This window comes from Mastigoproctus giganteus, chromosome 13, assembly GCF_048544385.1.
Source record: "Mastigoproctus giganteus isolate SK-2022 chromosome 13, ASM4854438v1, whole genome shotgun sequence".
Taxonomy (NCBI): domain Eukaryota; kingdom Metazoa; phylum Arthropoda; class Arachnida; order Uropygi; family Thelyphonidae; genus Mastigoproctus; species Mastigoproctus giganteus.
This window is the reverse complement of record NC_143587.1, coordinates 140223352-140240812: the sequence shown is the minus strand read 5'-3', so window position 1 is coordinate 140240812 and position 17461 is coordinate 140223352. Positions and strand designations below refer to the sequence as shown.

General features: G+C 35.3%; 1 protein-coding gene across 1 annotated transcript in view; it reads left to right on the top strand.

Moving 5' to 3' along the window:
- Rpn5 (regulatory particle non-ATPase 5) overlaps window positions 1–17461 on the top strand; it is an 85375-nt gene that overhangs the window by 63499 nt on the left and 4415 nt on the right. The window contains exons 7-8 of the mRNA XM_090387986.1: window positions 6693–6867; window positions 15612–15689. Coding sequence (XP_090244112.1) covers window positions 6693–6867; window positions 15612–15689 — 253 coding nt within the window. The remainder of the gene's footprint in view (window positions 1–6692; window positions 6868–15611; window positions 15690–17461) is intronic.

The window sequence follows — 17461 nt, the reverse complement described above, 5'->3', positions numbered from 1 at the left end:
TACACCCAATACATCAGCATTTGTTTTTTAGAGACTCACCTTTATTGAGTCTTTCCAGAACAACCAACGTAGTTTTTTTTTTTTTTTTTTGCCGCCTCCGTAGCCAGGTGGGAAGGAGCAGCAGTGCGTAGCACACGCTTCTTGATTAGACCGGGGTTCGAGCCCGTCACCACCAAATACAGAGAATGCGGAAAGTTCAGGGAATGACCGCCGCATATCCCAGAGCAGTATGGCCTTAGTTGCTAATGCTCCTAAAAACCAAACAACAACAAACTTAGTTTTCATAGAAACAACTCTCTTTTCTTACCCATATTTTATTAATTTGCATAATATTTAATTAAATTACGTATTATAATTACAATAGCAAATAATTTCACTGGTGCAAACATAGTTTGGATCAAACAAGCAACTGATCTCTTTCTTGGAAAGCATACAGGTCAACAGGTGAGCCTGGTGTACCACACTATCCTACTAGCTGCAAGCCAACTGGACTTGTGCCCACGGTTCTGTACTGTGGGCATTAGATAGTATGTTTTTAAAGTGGGGGGAGTGTCAGTTAATCTGGCAAGTAGGTTATGAAGAGGTTGGTTAAGAGTGCTCCTAATACAATCAAAGCTCTATATAACGCCCTCCCAGGGAACGAGAAAAATGGTCATTATATCGATCATTTTTACAAAACAAGTAAAAGTTTGAACATTTAATGTAATTACACTAATAGAATATAGTATAATCTTATTTATAATATGTATAGTGCCGACCGGGCTAGCCGGGTGGGTAAAGCGCCTGCCTAGCAACCCAAAGGTCGCGGGTTCGAATCCCGCCTCGGGCTTGGATCAAAGTACTGCAAAAAACCTTGGGAGGTGCACTATGGCCACAGAAGCCGATGCGCCAATAACTACCAAAAAAAAAAAAAAAAAAAATGTATAGTATTGTACACAATATTGAATAAGAAAATTATGATTGTAACTTTTGAATTGATTGTAGAGAGCAGTAAGGTTACAATTAAATTGTAAATTTCACTACATACCTATCACAACCATTGTTTCATACTTTAAAATAATCTGTCAAAACACCTTGTTTCGACGATAGAGCATGTTTTAAAAGAGAATTATAAAGGTGCGCAGTAACAGTTATTTCACTTTCACAGGTAGGCTGCACTTGAAAAAAACTGATGTACAAGTTCTAATCCTTGAGGAGCATCTTTTGAAATTTCTGAAATTTCTTGTTCAACCACAGTAGGTTCCTCATCTTCATCACTACAAATTTCAGAAGATTCCGTTGTCTGCAATGAGTTCCTCTTCATATGTGCATATCCTGAAATATTCAATGTCCACCCCCCACTTCTGTGTAATCTTTGAAGCTTAAGTTTTCTTGTAAGTTCAGGTGATGATACACATGCTTAAATATTTCTTCCCTATTATTGGACTGTTCTTAACAATTAAAAGAGGAATGAGAATTCCGCCTTCATTCATTTAACTAATCCCTCTCAGACCCTTATAAACCTCAGTCAAGTCACCTCTAACATGCCTGGTTGCCAAGCTGTGTAGTCCACATAATTGGAGTCTTTCCTCATACGGTTATCCTTCTGCCAATCTCACCATTTGAGTTGCCCGTCTTTGGACCCTTACTAGAAGCTCAATGTCTTTTTCAGATGAGGTCTCCATGCTTGAACACAGTATTTCAAATGTGGTCTTACAATTTAGTAGCATTTAAATATAGCATTTAGCAGCATTAAAACAGCTGCCACTTCTCTGATCATCTTTGAAGTCTGTTCAAGTCATCCTGAATGAGTGCTGCACTGATCATTAACGACTGCCAATCTTTGCATCATCTGCAAATTTTGATATTATGCCTTCTCTTCTTTCATCGATGTCATTTCTGAAAATGAGAAACAACAGTGGCCCAAGAACCAATCCTTGAGGGACTCCACTCCTAACGTTACACCAATCTGAAGAACATCCATTAAACACAACCTTCTGCCCTGCAGCCACCCAGAAATCCATCTTAAAATCTTAACAGTAATCCCAATCTGTTCAAGCTTATACTATAGCCTCCCATGAGGGACCAAGTCAAACACTTGCTAAAATCCAAATAAACTATGTCGAAATTATTCCCTAAATCGAGCTCATGTGTAACTGTCAAAATATCCTACTAATTTAGTTAAGCATGATTTAACCTTAACAAAGCCATGTTGTGAGTCTTTCAGAATGCCATATCTATCTAAATCTCCTTGGATGGCACTCTTAGTCACTGCCTCTAGGTTTTTCCTACCACTGAAATCAGACTAACCAGTCTGTAGTTATGAACTTCGCTCTTAGAACCACTTTTATATATTGGCACTTCTCCAATCCAAAGGGTTCTTCCTAAGTCTAAAGATGCCCTCATAATTAACCTCAGTGGTTCAATACACTCCCTCGCACTCTTCCTCATAACTACAGGGTATATGCCATCAACTTTGGGAGCCTTACTTGCCTTTATGCTGAAAGGTTTTTCTAATAAACACTCATCTGTAATTATGACATCACTAATTTCATATGGCTCAGCCTCACTTGTACAGCCTTTTCTCAGCATAAAGGGTCTTTTGTCAGTAAAAATAGATGCAAAGTATCTGTTCAATCTGTAGATTACCATCTACGGGAATGTTTTTTGCACGCATCATCATTAGCCGTTCCAAAAGTACCTTTTCAAGATGAGGATACTTCGCCTTTCATGCCTGAATCCTGCCATGTGGCAGATTTCTCTAAATTTTCAATCTTTCAGAATAGTGAACAGAGTACTCGTAGAAATGCTGAACTGTTTGGCAATGTCAGTCTTAGAAAGTACACCATTATCTACAATTTGCCAAATCCTAATTTTATCTGCAACTGGTAAAATTATCTGCTTTCTTGGAGTCATGCCAATAAACAATGGCCGTACCATTTTGCGTTAATCTTTTATTCATTTTAATTTCTGGAGAGTATCTTATGGAAGTGTTCTATGCACATTGAGGTAAATTTCTCTTATACTGTAACTAATGAAATTAACTTCTAGCCGATGTTTATTTCATTACTGCACCGCACCGCAAGAAAAGAGCGGGAAATCTTAACAAATAATTTCTCATGGTCACGCTGGAAGCTCATCACTTACTTCAATATATTACAAATGCGAATATTGTAATCTTATTAAAGAGGGTTGCTATAAATAAAAAAGTAAAAATTCAGATTAAGAGGTAGAAACTTATGGTCATTATAGAGAAATCCTTTTATTTTGTAATGTCAATATACTGAATGTAAAATAGCATTAGGTTAATGAGAAATTGGTTGGAACCAACCATAAAGGGTGTTATAAAGGGAAGGGCTTTTGCTTTCATAAAGGTGAATACAGGGATCTCAGACAGTTTTTAAATTCTGTACAGTGAGATCAACTGATGATGTTGCCAACATTGAATTCTAAATGGGAAGCCTTCAGGGACTTAATTTTGGCGGCTACTAGGTTTTTCATTCCAACTAAGAAATACAGTTCAAGGTTTAGGCCTAAATGGATGCCAGATGAATTAATGAGGCTTGTGGCAGAGAAGAAAAATGTATGGGATGCATATCAGGTGACACAGAAGCCTATGGCAGATATAAGCTAGTCTGTAATCAAGTCACAAAGGAGGTTAGGCAGGCAAAGGCAGATTACGAGAAATCTTTTGCAAAGGATGCAAAGAAAAACAGCAAAGAGTTCTTTACTCATGTAAACTCTAGAAGGAAAGGGATGAATCAGGTAGCACACGCTTCTTGATTAGACCAGGGTTCGAGCCTGTCACCACCAAATACGGAGGGTGTGGAAAGGTCAGGGAATGACCACCGCATATTCCTGGAGAAATATGGCCCTAGTTGCTAATGCTCCTAAAAAACCAAGTAACAAACAAGCGATGAATCAGATTGGACCACTTAACATAGATGGGTTGACTATTGATGATCATGCTCAGGTAGCTGATAAACTGAATGAGTATTTTGCATCTACATTCACACACGAGTTATTCAATGATGGGAGTGCCAGAAGTTTATCAAACTCTAACAGGGAGCTAAGTGATTTTGTAATAACTGAGAGCAAAATGGAGTAGAAATTGTTGAAGTTAAACATAAAGGCACCAGGGTGGACAGGATCTATCCAGTTATATTAAAGGAGACAACAAAGGAAGTAAGCAAATTCTTAGCAATAATTATGAGAGCTTCCTTTGCCTTTGCCTCTTTAGCTATGTCCGTAGTTAACTTAACTCAGACAAAGGGCATAAGTTTTCCTTAATGAGTTATATTTACTTTTCCACCATGAAAACTTAAAGGGCCATGGCAACAGATGTACAGTGTTCATTGAGTCCCAATTCCAGGTATTGCTCGCACATCCCGACTGAACTACAGTAAACCCCCGCTATTCGCGGGGGTTACGTTCCTGAGAAATGTCGCGAATACCGAAAACGCGAATACTGAGTTATGGCTCCCATAGTAATAAAGGGGTTCCGTTCCAAAGTATGAAATATATAAGAAAAACTAGTCTAAAATTTTTTCTATGTATGTATTATATGTACATTCATAATATGACTGTACGTAGACAGTACATAGTGAAATGCAAGCATATGGCATCGAAATGAAAATAAGAAACAATTTAATATTAAATGTAATATTTATTAGAAATTTCAAACAAATCTTTCAAACCAGCGCCTTTGCTTGCTATCAAAAAAAAAAAAAAAAAAACATCCCGCCAGTGCTATCACTAGTTTCGCTAAAGTGTTGATAAAGGAGTTTTGCCTTTTCATGAATGATGAGTGAACTTAATGGAATTTTATTTTGAGTTCGGTCTTCTATCCACAGATTTAAAGCCTTTTCCATTTTTTCTAATTTAACATCACGAGTTACAGAGCAAATTTTTGAAATAATTAGCGGGTTTTCGCGGACACTACGGCAGATTTTTTCTTCCGATTTTTGATTGATCGTACCATTGACTCATTGATTTTATAATGTTTTGCCACTGAAGAGACACTTTCACCATTAGAAATTTTGTCTAATAACTCAATTTTATTCGCTAATGTCATCACCTTCTTTGATATTTTCACATTTCTCTTTTTATTTGTAGCCATATTTTGGTACGGGTTAGAAAGAACTTGTCCACAATAAAGGCACTTTCTTCCGTTAACACACTCGAAAAAGTCTGTTTTACACTGCAAAACGGTAGATTTATCATTTTTGTAAGCATATCAATTTATAAATTGATAAATTTATTCAATTTATAAGCATATAAATTAAAAGCAAACGACGAAACCTTCCATGACAAACGCATAACACATACTGAACAAGGATTAGCGAGAAACATCCACGCTCGCGATTTTGTCACCCCTCTCCCCCCACCCACCCACTGAGCGCTGTTTTGACCGGGCAAGATAATTTTAGCCACGCCCATGTTTTTTATGGCGGAAAATATTCACGGCGCTTTAAAATTCACATTTTTTTTAGGTTTCATTTTATATTAAATCGGCGATCGCGAAACCGCGAATAGCGGGGGTTTACTGTATATCCATCCTATACGAGAGTATATTGGTTGTTCACTTGTTACACGGCCGAACGGGCTAGCCAGGTGGGTAAAGTGCCTGCCTGGCAACCTAAAGGTCGTGGGTTTGAATCCCGCCTCTGGCTTGGGTATTACGATGGTGCCGTACTCTCTGGTTGGACCTCATGGGCGCGATACACAAAGGAAGCAGGAAAAAAAACGGTTCCTTCATGTATTGCTCACATCATACGATAAAAAAAAAAAAAAAAAACTTGTTACACGTTTATAGAGGCCTGGTTTCAAATCGTTTCTAAGACTTTCTTAAAGGCCTTTGCCTCTTTAGCTATATCTATAGTTAACTTAACTCAGACAAAGGGCATAAGTTTTCCTTAATGAGTTATATTTACTTTTCCTGCTTGTATAAACCTATGCAGACATAATACATGACAAACCATATGGATTGGCACATTATGACTGAAGTATTGATATGCCAACCCAAACAACTAATCAGTCAACTGTTGTCCACTTCTTATGGTAATTGAGCTGAATAGTTAACTAAAAGTCTTCTATAATTTAATATTTTGGATGTGCTGTAATAAATGTAATTAAATTTTATTTGTTTTAAAATTAGTCTTTTCATTTTTTTTTTTTTTTTTTAATATGTTCTCTTTTGAAAGAATTTCTTTTAAGTATGAAATGTGTTTAGCCCTTTGAAAAATTAAAATGGTACAAAAAAAAACCAAAAACAGGCAAGTTTTATGTGATATGATATATGATGTGATATACTGACTTCAATGATGTACACAATGCAACTGAGACAAAGTCATCTCAGTAGCACTGCATACACTTATAATTCTGGTTCTTTCTGTTTCCACATGGAGCAGTGTTTTTAGTGAGTAGTTTGTAATTCCTGCTTATTTGTTTCCTTTGCTCATGCACTTTTTTAAATATGATATGATGTGAAAAGATAGAGCTGTTATTCTGTATTTTATTGACAATTTTAAAAATGTTAAAAATGTTTTAAAAATGTTTTTTTTTTCTAAGGATTTTGGAAGAAGCACAAAAAAATCCTTTAATTGATACTTGAACTGTTAATATAATAAAGTTTAGCATGCATGGATGTGTATGTTTTATTAATAATGCATTCATGTAATAAAATATAGAAATTTGTTCATTCCTTCTTCCAGAGATCTTCTTCAGTTATTTACCACTCCTGAATTAATTAATTGGAGAGGACTTTGTCAAGGTTATGAGATCGAGCTTCGCGAGGGCAGTCCCGAAAATTCTCCTACTGGTGTCTTTAAAAATAATGAAATGGGAAACAAATGTTGGCAGGATCTTAAAAGCAGAGTGGTTGAACATGTATGTATATGAAATATTTTATGGTGCCTTTGTTTATCTTTCCAAGTAAATCTTAATAATAAGTGGAAATATTTTGCTGTTTTAGTGACACACAGTAAAGGATTAATAAGTATTTTAGTTGAGAAGAATTGTCTTTCCATGTTGTATAATAGTTGAAAAATGAGTAACAAGACTTTTTAAGGGTTGAGCCATAGAGGGTGACTTCTTTTGAAGTCAGTCTGTCTCATCCTTTAATAAGTAACAAGTAGCTGGCCAGCCTCTGTAGCCGAGTGGTAAGGAGCGGGAGTGCAGTGGCACACGCTCCTTGAGTAGACCAGGGTTCAAGCCCCCTACTGCTGAATACGGTCAATCTGCCAACCCGCACTGGACCAGTGTGGCAGATTATGGTCCATTTCCCTCAGCATGAATTGTTGAGGAGGCTTCCATCCTGCAGTGGGTTGATAATGGCTGCACTTTACCATGTTTTTTTAGCTGGCCAGCCAGAGGCTAATAGTTTTTCTATACATATGCTTTTGCTCAGCTTGGAATGTTGCTATTCAGTGGTGTACTTGTTAATGTTTCTGGAAATTAATTTATAGGTATCATTATAATTATGTGAAAGGTGTAGCTGAATATTGGTAGTGAATTTTAGTTGGCATTATAATAAAATATGAAAAATGCAAGGTGTATAATGTTACTTATTTGTAATGTGGTGTTGTCACCTTCCACCTCACCTATAGTATTTCATTGCTCCCAATCATTGCATATTATGTTTTCAATTTAATTTTATGAATGAACTATATGAGGTGCATTCAAAAGATTCTGGGGAATGACTTTGTATCTTGAAATTGTGACACTAGTAACTTGCAACAAAATGTTTGGTGACTCATCTAGATTTAGATAATCTGCAGCTAGTCTGAATTAGTGTATGTTGATTAGGTGTTTTATGCCTTTCATCCTATTTTAAAATGGCTGATTTTGCCAAACAATTTGCATACAATTTTATTTCAAATTAGGAAGAAGTACAAAAATATTAAAAACAGCTTTCGAACAAAATGATATGCACTATTCGAGAACACTGTTAAATGGTTTTCAAAGTTTAAAGAGGGGGAAGCTACTTGTCTGATCAAATCTGATGGACAAGTGGATCTTGTCTACCTCCTCACTCTGTCCACCCTTGAATTTTAGGAACCACTGATTCAGTTGCTTGCTTTAAATGATCTGGTCAGGAGTGATTGATGAAATAAATTTAACTATCTGTGAAACTGCTACTGAAATTAGTATTTTTTATGGGCTGTGTCAATCATTTTTAACTCAAGATTTATGAATGTAATGTATTTCAGTCAAATTTGTGCTTTAAGCCTCACAGATGATCACAGAGAGCAGCAAGTTTACAGGATCTTCATCAGCATGCTTGATGCTAGCTCACACTCTGTTTCTGCCACCATTACTGCTGATAAATAAAGTGTGTCTGTGGCTACAGTCCAGAAACAAAGGCCTTGTAATCGAAGACTCCATCTTCTCCAAGGTCCAAAAAAGCAAGACAGCATCAATAAAATGTAAAAATAGTAGCACTTATTGTATTTTTTGTCTCACTGGACAGTGCTCATTATTGGAAAACTACTTGGTTTGATGGATCCGATGTGTTCCAATAAATAAATAACCACTCTTGCACCTACAGGTATACTCTTCACATTTTTTGGTTTCTTTAGTTGATTTTCTGCAATAGACGTCAAAAGCGTAGCAATACCCAGAAGAACTACTTATCATCCAAATTTTGTAACTGACCCTCACTGGTTCCCATAATCCAGCTAAAATTATTTAGCTGGATTGTGTCCAAAATACTTATTATTATTATTATTATTATTATTAGCCATATAGTGCAAGGAAGCCTGAGGCTTATGCTGCACCAGCCAAGAAAAAAAAATTTCTGAGTTACCCTGAGAGAGAGAGAGAGAGAGAGAGAGAGAGAGAGAGAGAGAGAGAGAGAGAGAGAGAGAGAGAAGTAGAAGGGAATCACCAAGAAAAAAAATCACCAGAAGAACTACTTATCATCCAAATTTTGTAACTGACCCTCACTGGTTCCCATAATCCAGCTAAAATTATTTAGCTGGATTGTGTCCAAAATACTTATTATTATTATTATTATTATTATTAGCCATATAGTGCAAGGAAGCCTGAGGCTTATGCTGCACCAGCCAAGAAAAAAAAATTTCTGAGTTACCCTGAGAGAGAGAGAGAGAGAGAGAGAGAGAGAGAGAGAGAGAGAGAGAGAGAGAGAGAGAGAGAGAGAGAGAGAGAGAGAGAGAGAGAAGTAGAAGGGAATCACCAAGAAAGAGAAGAATGATGATTTCCAGCTCAGGACCCTGGGTGTGCCAAGCCCATACTCACTAGATGTGAGCCCCTCTTGTGAAAAAAAGCTCACTGGCAAAATTGTTTTATGAGCATATTCATTATTGGCCAGATGTACAAATCTCTATTTCTAGATATCGATCTCTTGACATGGCATTATAAATGCACGAGACACCCAAGTTCTCGTCCAGCGACCAATACAGGATATCACAACCTTCTTATATTTGACAGGATATCACAACCTTCTTGAGGAAAGTTGTGATATCCTGTCAAAAGCAATATTGCAATAAAACTTTTCATTTCTTTGTTGGCGATAGTAAATTCATGATTGTATTTTTGTCAAGCATATATTATCGTTTGTTCGCATATATAGTCTATAATTTCATCACTAAAAAGTTTTTCGAATATTTTGGGTGGGGACAAATCTTTTAAGTCACTTTTCACAGCATCTAACTCACTTGTAAAACAAAGTTCATTTGTTCTGAAAGGTGTATATTCTGGTTGTCTCTTCAGCCATTTTGCTTTTTTGAAATCAAGATATACCGTTGAATCACTGCCACTTTTATCTTCTGGAACATCATCTTCCAGAGATAAAACATCTTTTTCATTGGTATCTTCAAATGAAATTTCTTTTGGAATTGAATTAAGGTCCTGTAAAACATCTTCGTCGAACTCTTCACAGTCTGCCAAACTCATCCAAATTTGGGGGTAATATGCAAATTTCAAAAACCTCATTATTATTAGATTCTTGATTTGCAACATCTTCAATAGCTTCCTCAAGTCTGATGTATTTCTTCTTGCCATAAAAAATCTTCGGTTCCATTACACCTGGTTTATGATTCACTATAAACAAAAATAAAATTCATATACAGTAACGCCTAACATCCCCGTTTGAGGACAGTAAGATATAAACAAAAAAAAAATAACTAGAAAAAAATGTAATAAATGAAATTTTGTTCTTACCCTTTGCCTGCGAAATTTGTGGCAGAGCATTTTCAAGATCAGATAATCTGGAAACGCATTTAATAGTTCGTACTAATGAAAAACCTTTCACCTGTGAAACTTGTGGCAAGGCATTTTCAACTTCAGCTACTCTAAAAACACATTTATTAGTTCATTCTGAAGAGAAACCATATTGTTGTGAAACATGCGGAAAAGCATTTAAAATATTACTTGAGTTGAAAAGACATTTATTAGTTCACACTCAGGAGAAGCCCTTCATTTGTGAAAATTGTGGCAAGGCATTTTCAAGATCAGATAATTTAAAAACACATTTATTAGTTCATATTGAAGAAAAACCATTCTCTTGTGGATTATGTGGGAAGAAATTTTCGCAGTTAGCATATATCAGAAGACATTCACTGATTCATTAATTGATTCCTTTGGTAATTCATTTTGCACATAAATATATTTATTAGTTGACCCACAGTAGAAACAATTCCCATGATGAAAATTTTCTCTAGAAATATCTGATTTATTCAGAGCTGAAATCCTTGCTTGCTTTTTTATTTTTTAGATATAAAATATCTGTGAATTCATTTTCATAAAAGGTTCTCTTAACAGCCATTGCTTTCTAATTCCATTATGATTGAATTTCAACAGTAGTTTCAGGAAGTTTAGGAAAGAATCCTTTGAATATTCATTGAATCTCTTTGAATGTGCTAGCGAGAGTTTTTCTTGCATTGCTCAAAGGTGATTTTGTATAGAGTTCACTAATATTTAAAATGAATTGTATGGATCATTTGAGAGTTCTGCCTCCCCTCCAAAAAATAAAATGAATGGATATCGATATATTTTAATATGGAACTGGATTCTTTCTCCAGGTTGTTTTTATTATATAATCTTTATTTTTTAAGATTACCTCATGAATATTTTGGGCTAAAATTCTCTAGGTACAGAATGCTGTTGTATTTTATTTCTAGTTTACCAATTGCAACCACCATTTGTTTGAAATATAGTTATCAAAAAATGCACTTTTTTTAATTTCAGTAATAAATGATGGCTACAAGGTGTCTTTTGTAATTAACCAAGAAGTTCTTATTTATTATTAGAAGTTGTGTTGTGATTATTTTAAGGAAAAAGTGCAATTCTCCAGAATTGCACTATATAGAATGAAATAGTTTTGTAGATTTTCAATCAACTGCTAAAGGATTCAGTGTGCAGCTCTTCGTGTCTCTGTATCTGTTCATATATACAGATATACATAGTTAATCGCCAGCATGCATTCTCTCTCTGTGCCGTCCGGGCTAGCCAGGTGGGTAAAGTGCCTGCCTAGCAACCCAAAGGTCGTGGGTTTGAATCCCGCCTCGGCCTTGGATCAAAGTACTGCAAAAACCTTGGAAGGTGCATTATGGCCACAGAAGCCAATGTGCCAAGAACTAAAAAAAAAAAAAAAAAAGCATTCTCTCTTGTGTGTGTGTGTGCACACACAGTTTATGGAGGTACAGAAAGGTAGATGAGTAACATCCTTCATCCAGGATTGGATTATGGTTCTTGTTCATCCTGGGCACTTCTGTTTCATTGGTTCTGTGGTGGATGCATTTTTTATGGGTGTATCAATTTCTAGGGATAGAAAATCACCATCTGATCAGCCATGGAACAATAGCACCTGTTTTCCCATGCAATTGTTGCAAAAAAATGCATTTAGAGATGTTATTGATGATTTTGTAATAAAAAAATCTTAGTTCCTCTCCTGTGTTAATTTCTTTCACTTTGAGAGGAAAAAATTTACCTGACTGCCCCTTTGTATACATAGTCTGTCCTGAATTTATTCAAGAAGTGATCTTTATTACAGTTTTTATCATGCAAATAAAAAAAATTTTTTTCCTGACCCCTTTAGTTTTTGTTGGTCCTAGACAGTGCCTAATGTTACCATTGAATAATATGGTCCTGGCCTCATTGGAGGGAGCTGTTTTCTTAATACACTTGCCAGGCTAGCTCTGTTTGACTAAAGCCCAAGCATCATGTTTCCTTAATGTGACAGTGGTGACCTTCCTTATGATTCTTGAAGTTTTGGTTTGTTCCTTCACCCGTAATGACACTGTTCAGGAAGTTTAGCTGCATATTGGCTCTGTCAGTTAGCTTCCCACCAATGAGAGTATGTGCTGCTCACTGGTCTGATATTTTCACACTGTATGATCACATATGTTAGTGTATTTACAAATAAGCCACATCTTGGTATATGCAGTACTAAAACAATACAGATGAAAGTGTATATACCTTTTCCTTGACCCCAAAAACTTGCCAAGTTTACACAATCCAGCCAATCATTGGCCACTTATTATATATCTAGGGGTGGGAGTGGAGGTATGAGGAAATATGCCATAACTCTAGTTATGGCGAATAAAAATGAAAAACGACTGATTGACAGTAATTGATAACACCAGTTTCAAAATACCATCACTCCATTTATTCATGTACCACACGACACATATGATATATGAATTGCATGTCCCATGTGCAGGCGGCGCCTCCGTAGCCAGGTGGGAAGGAGCAGCAGTGCATAGCACACGCTTCTTGATTAGACCGGGGTTCGAGCCCGTCACCACCAAATACGGAGAATGCGGAAAGGTCAGGGAATGACCACCGCATATCCCGGAGCAATATGGCCTTAGTTGCTAATGCTCCTAAAAACCAAAATAACAAACAAACCATGTGCAGACATAAATTCATGTACACTGTCTTTGTTCACATACTATAGCAATTTTCATAAATGCATTGCACATTAATTTTTTGTCGATAAATTTTGAAATACATAATTTCATTATTGAGTAATTTGCTAAGAAGTAAAATGTAAAAAAAATTCACTTTCTAAGTTTTCATTTCTCTCTCTTTTTCACTTTGATTTGCTAGTTTGATGCCTTTCATGCTTATTTAACATTTGAAAATTTCATCTCTATCTACTTTGCCTCTGTTCTTCGATGCCCTAACATTAAATATCACATTCTTAATTTACCAAAATGAAAAGGAGGGGGGGGGGGATGCCGTCAGGTGCAACCTGTGATGGGTCATAATGTAATTTTGGCTTTAATTCCAAGTATTGTATACTCCTTGATGAATGTGAGCATTATTTGTTCATAGATTCTCTAAGTATTTATCACCTTGATCAGCAATTAATATACATGGCATGAAATCCAGCTGCTACCCTTTATTTTTTATTTATATTTATATATATATTTTTGCAAATGACAGTTCTTAAGGTGGATCCACTTTTCTTTTATTCAGATTTGCAAATAATTCTTAAAGGTAGATCCAATTTTGATATTTTCTTTTCATTATATGATATCTTGCATATTCTTGCATCTTTCCCTGTAGATATTTCACCCATCACAAATCTTGAATGAACCTGTTTAGAGAACACTGATTACTTCATTTAATTACATGATTACAGATATTTTATTTTAAATTGCCAGATTTTTTTTTTTTTTTAATGAATAATTTATACAAAGGAAAATGAATGTTTGTGTTAAATATTTCTCCATTTTTGTAGTTCAAATAAACGGTATAAATCAGCTGTCTATTTGACCACTTTTTGAATGATCTAGAAAGAAAATGTAGACCTGCAACATTATTCAAAAGTAAATCAAGAGAAGGTTCATGGTTCAAGTTCATTATTTTATAAGAGGCAGGAAATGTAGAATAAACTGTCTGGTAATTTAAAACAAACAAGGACAATGTTCTAGCAGTTCTGAGTGGATTAAGAGGGGAACGAAGGGGTGCCCTTACCAAGAAAGGCTTCAATTCTGCAAATTGCGGTGTCTGGAGACTAGGCACCTGTGAGGTGATCTCATTCAGGTATTGAATGAATTGAGCAAGCTCAATGCTGATGGGATTCTTGCTCGGACTACACATGGGGGCCACAAATTAAAATTGAGAAAGGACAGCTGCAGTGTGGAAGGTTGCCTTTAGCCAGCAGTTGGTTGATTGCTGGAACAAATTTCCATTTGTTATTGTGGAAGTTTGTTTAAATCAGGTGGTAGATGACTTTCATCAACCGGTGAAATACCACCACTTTGCTTATTGGAGGCTTGAAGTGGTGAAATCCATGTTTAGTCTCTAGAGCAAAGTTTCCGGCATCCCCCCCCTCCATACTTCTCCTTCAGCCCATGCACGGTACTAAGTACTATAGGTTTTGATACCTTTTGTGTTTGGGCTTTTCATAAAAAAAAAAAAATATATATATATATATATTGTGTGTCTATATTTGATTGTAAAACAAAGACAATCAAAAAACACTCTGTATTAAACAAAATTTGATAACTTCCGTGAGTCACTAGAAAAATAAATCAGCCTCTTGCAATGGTTACAAGATTGGTACTGAAGACATCTGGTGCTAACAGTGGTATATGAATCATTTCCTGATATTTATAAATAAACAATATAGAGAAATATTTCATGAAATTGTGACAGTTTCAAAATAATAGCATTTTAAATTAGTGTTACCATACGAGTATGCCAGGTGCTAATGGATTAATCAGTTTCCCATTGTGGCAGTTTTTAAGAAAATTGCTTGCTGCTTCTTGGTTACAAAGCAGCAGCAAGTCAAACAACATCTCAACATAACTCACACTTACTTCACAAGTGTACTGAATGATGTTAGTAAGTACTGTTCCCAGCATAGAATTACAAGGTGGAAATGGACTTGTGTTTGGGAGACACCCTACGTTAAAGATTTACATACATGACATGACACATCTTGTATATAAAACAAACACTATTTTTATCTGTTTATGAATGATTACTCTTCTTTTATTCTGTTTTATGTTAAATCACTATACATTGTTTGCTTTGATGAACTGATGTTATGGCTTTGATTGATTTAATCAGTTTCCTCTGATCTTTATAATTGTTTAAAAGTTTTCTGTATATTTTTATTCTGATGTACCTTCCAAGTATTCTTAGTTCATAATGCATTCTAGTCCTTTCCCCCCTCAAATAATCTTACAGGTAGATTACAGTAGGAGTAAAAATATATTTAAAACACAATTTTATTCCATTTGTGTTTGCCCTGCTGTACTGGTGAAAAAGTTTTAAAACACTTTCACTCATATATTATCATATAATGCACATAATGACTGTAACACTCTGGCCTGTCCATAATCTGACCCAAGGTTGTGCAAAATTATGAAGAGTTTGTTCTGCAGCTCTAATATGCTGTTATCCATGCTGGTTGCATTCGGTCTTCTGTAATTAGCAATACATAGTTCTGTTGAGAACTTAAGCATTAGTTTTATGCAGTGACATGGTTAATAAGAAGGACAAAAAAAGGGTTAGTTTCACATATTTGTCCCATTTCTTATTAGCTCTTTTTTTAATGTGTGGTAGAATGCTAAACAAATAAGTTATTTGTATCGATTGTCTCTTTGGATGGAAAAGTTTACTCAGTGGAATTAACATATGCTCTCTTGTTTCAGAATATTCGAATTATGGCAAAGTACTATACCCGCATCATGTTAAAAAGAATGGCTGAATTGTTGGATTTAAGTGAAGAAGTAAGTGAATTATTTATTGCAGCGAATATGAACTAGTGTATGATATTAGATATACTCTTTACTTCTTTAAATGAAATAATTTTATAATTTATATTTCTGGATACGTTAACATTTTCGTCTGAAGTGACCACTATTTGAAATACTGATTGGAATTTTTAAATAAGAGAAGTGCATTTGATGCTAGTTATTATAATTATTTTATTTTATTTTTTTTTTTTAAGTGATATTGTGTTGACCAAGATAAGCAATGATAAATCAGTGACATGCAGCCACTCATAAACAATTTATATGATATTATAAAACAAATATTTTTTAAATTGAAGATGTATTTATTTTATTTTTATGTTTATCAGCCATGTTTGGTGGCTATAAGTTTTGTGACAAAGTTATGCAGAAGCAGTAGAGTTTGTATTAGAAACTTTTAAGCATTTTTACCATTTTATATCAAAAACCATTTCTCTCCCTCACCCTACTCCATGGCAAACTATAAAAGATTTACCATTGCTGGCCTAAATGGTCTACTACAGCTCAATAAACAAATAAAAATTTATTCTTCAGTGTAATATTACACTTATACAGGGTGATTCAAAAATAACAAATCATTATAAATGTTACAAATTAATATTTCTTTTTTGTTTCAGAGCTCAAAGATGGCTGACAAATTATCTAAGTATAACAGAGTGAGCTTAGTGTTTATGTATGGGGTACCAGGTGCTGCACACCATTCAATTGCCGAAGAATTTAACAGGCAGAATCCATGCTGGCCTCCAGTTGATCAGTCAACTGTTGGATGACTGATGACCTGTTTTAAAGAAACCAGAAGTGCTCCTGATCATCTTCAAAGTGGGAGATCAAAAAGTGTAACTGATGAAGTTACACTTTTTGATCTCCAAAAATACCATCTGCAGCTGCACAAATACCATCACACCAGGGATGGTATTTGTGCAGCTTGCAAACAGCCCAAAAAATTGTCAAGGAAATTCAGTCAAGAAACAGTGTTACCCAAAGTCCAATAGTGCACGTTCTTCTAAAAAATAATTTTCACCTGGATAAAGTGCAACTTGTTCAGGATTTGCATGGTGATGACCAGATCAACAAGAGTTTTGTGAGTGGATATTACAAATCAGAGATGCACCAATTTTCCTCAGTGATGAGGCAGTATTTTGTCTAAGTGGTAACATCAGTAGACACAATTTTTGTTACTGATCAGACAGTAATCCTAATTTGATGGAAGCGAATAATGTGCAAAACAACCCCAGGTTACAGTGTGGGCTGGTCAAATAATCGGTTCTTATTTTTTGACAGTAGCGTTAGTGGCAAAACATGTTTACATATGCCACAGAATTACTTGATAGATTTTCTGGATGATGTTACTCTACAACAAAGGATAAACACATTCTTCACAGCATTATTCATTGGTTGTGCAAAACTGCCTCAATGAACAGTTCCACAACAGGATGATGAGGCCTAGTTGAATGGCCACCCAGATCACTAGATCTCACACCCCTCGATTTTTTCCTTTCATATTGTCAAGGCATCATTCACACAAAGAATTCAAGTGTTTACAAGTATGAGGTGGTCATTTTGAATATCTGTTACAATAAAAATAATTTATTCTATAGTGCACACTTTTGACTTGCCCTGTAAATAAACAACTAAAGATTTTTATAGGACTTAACTTGAGATTCCTTTTCTGAGATCCAGAAAAAAAAAAAAAAAAAAAAGAAAGTAAACAAGAAAAGCTAAATTACAAATGATATAGAATCATTCTA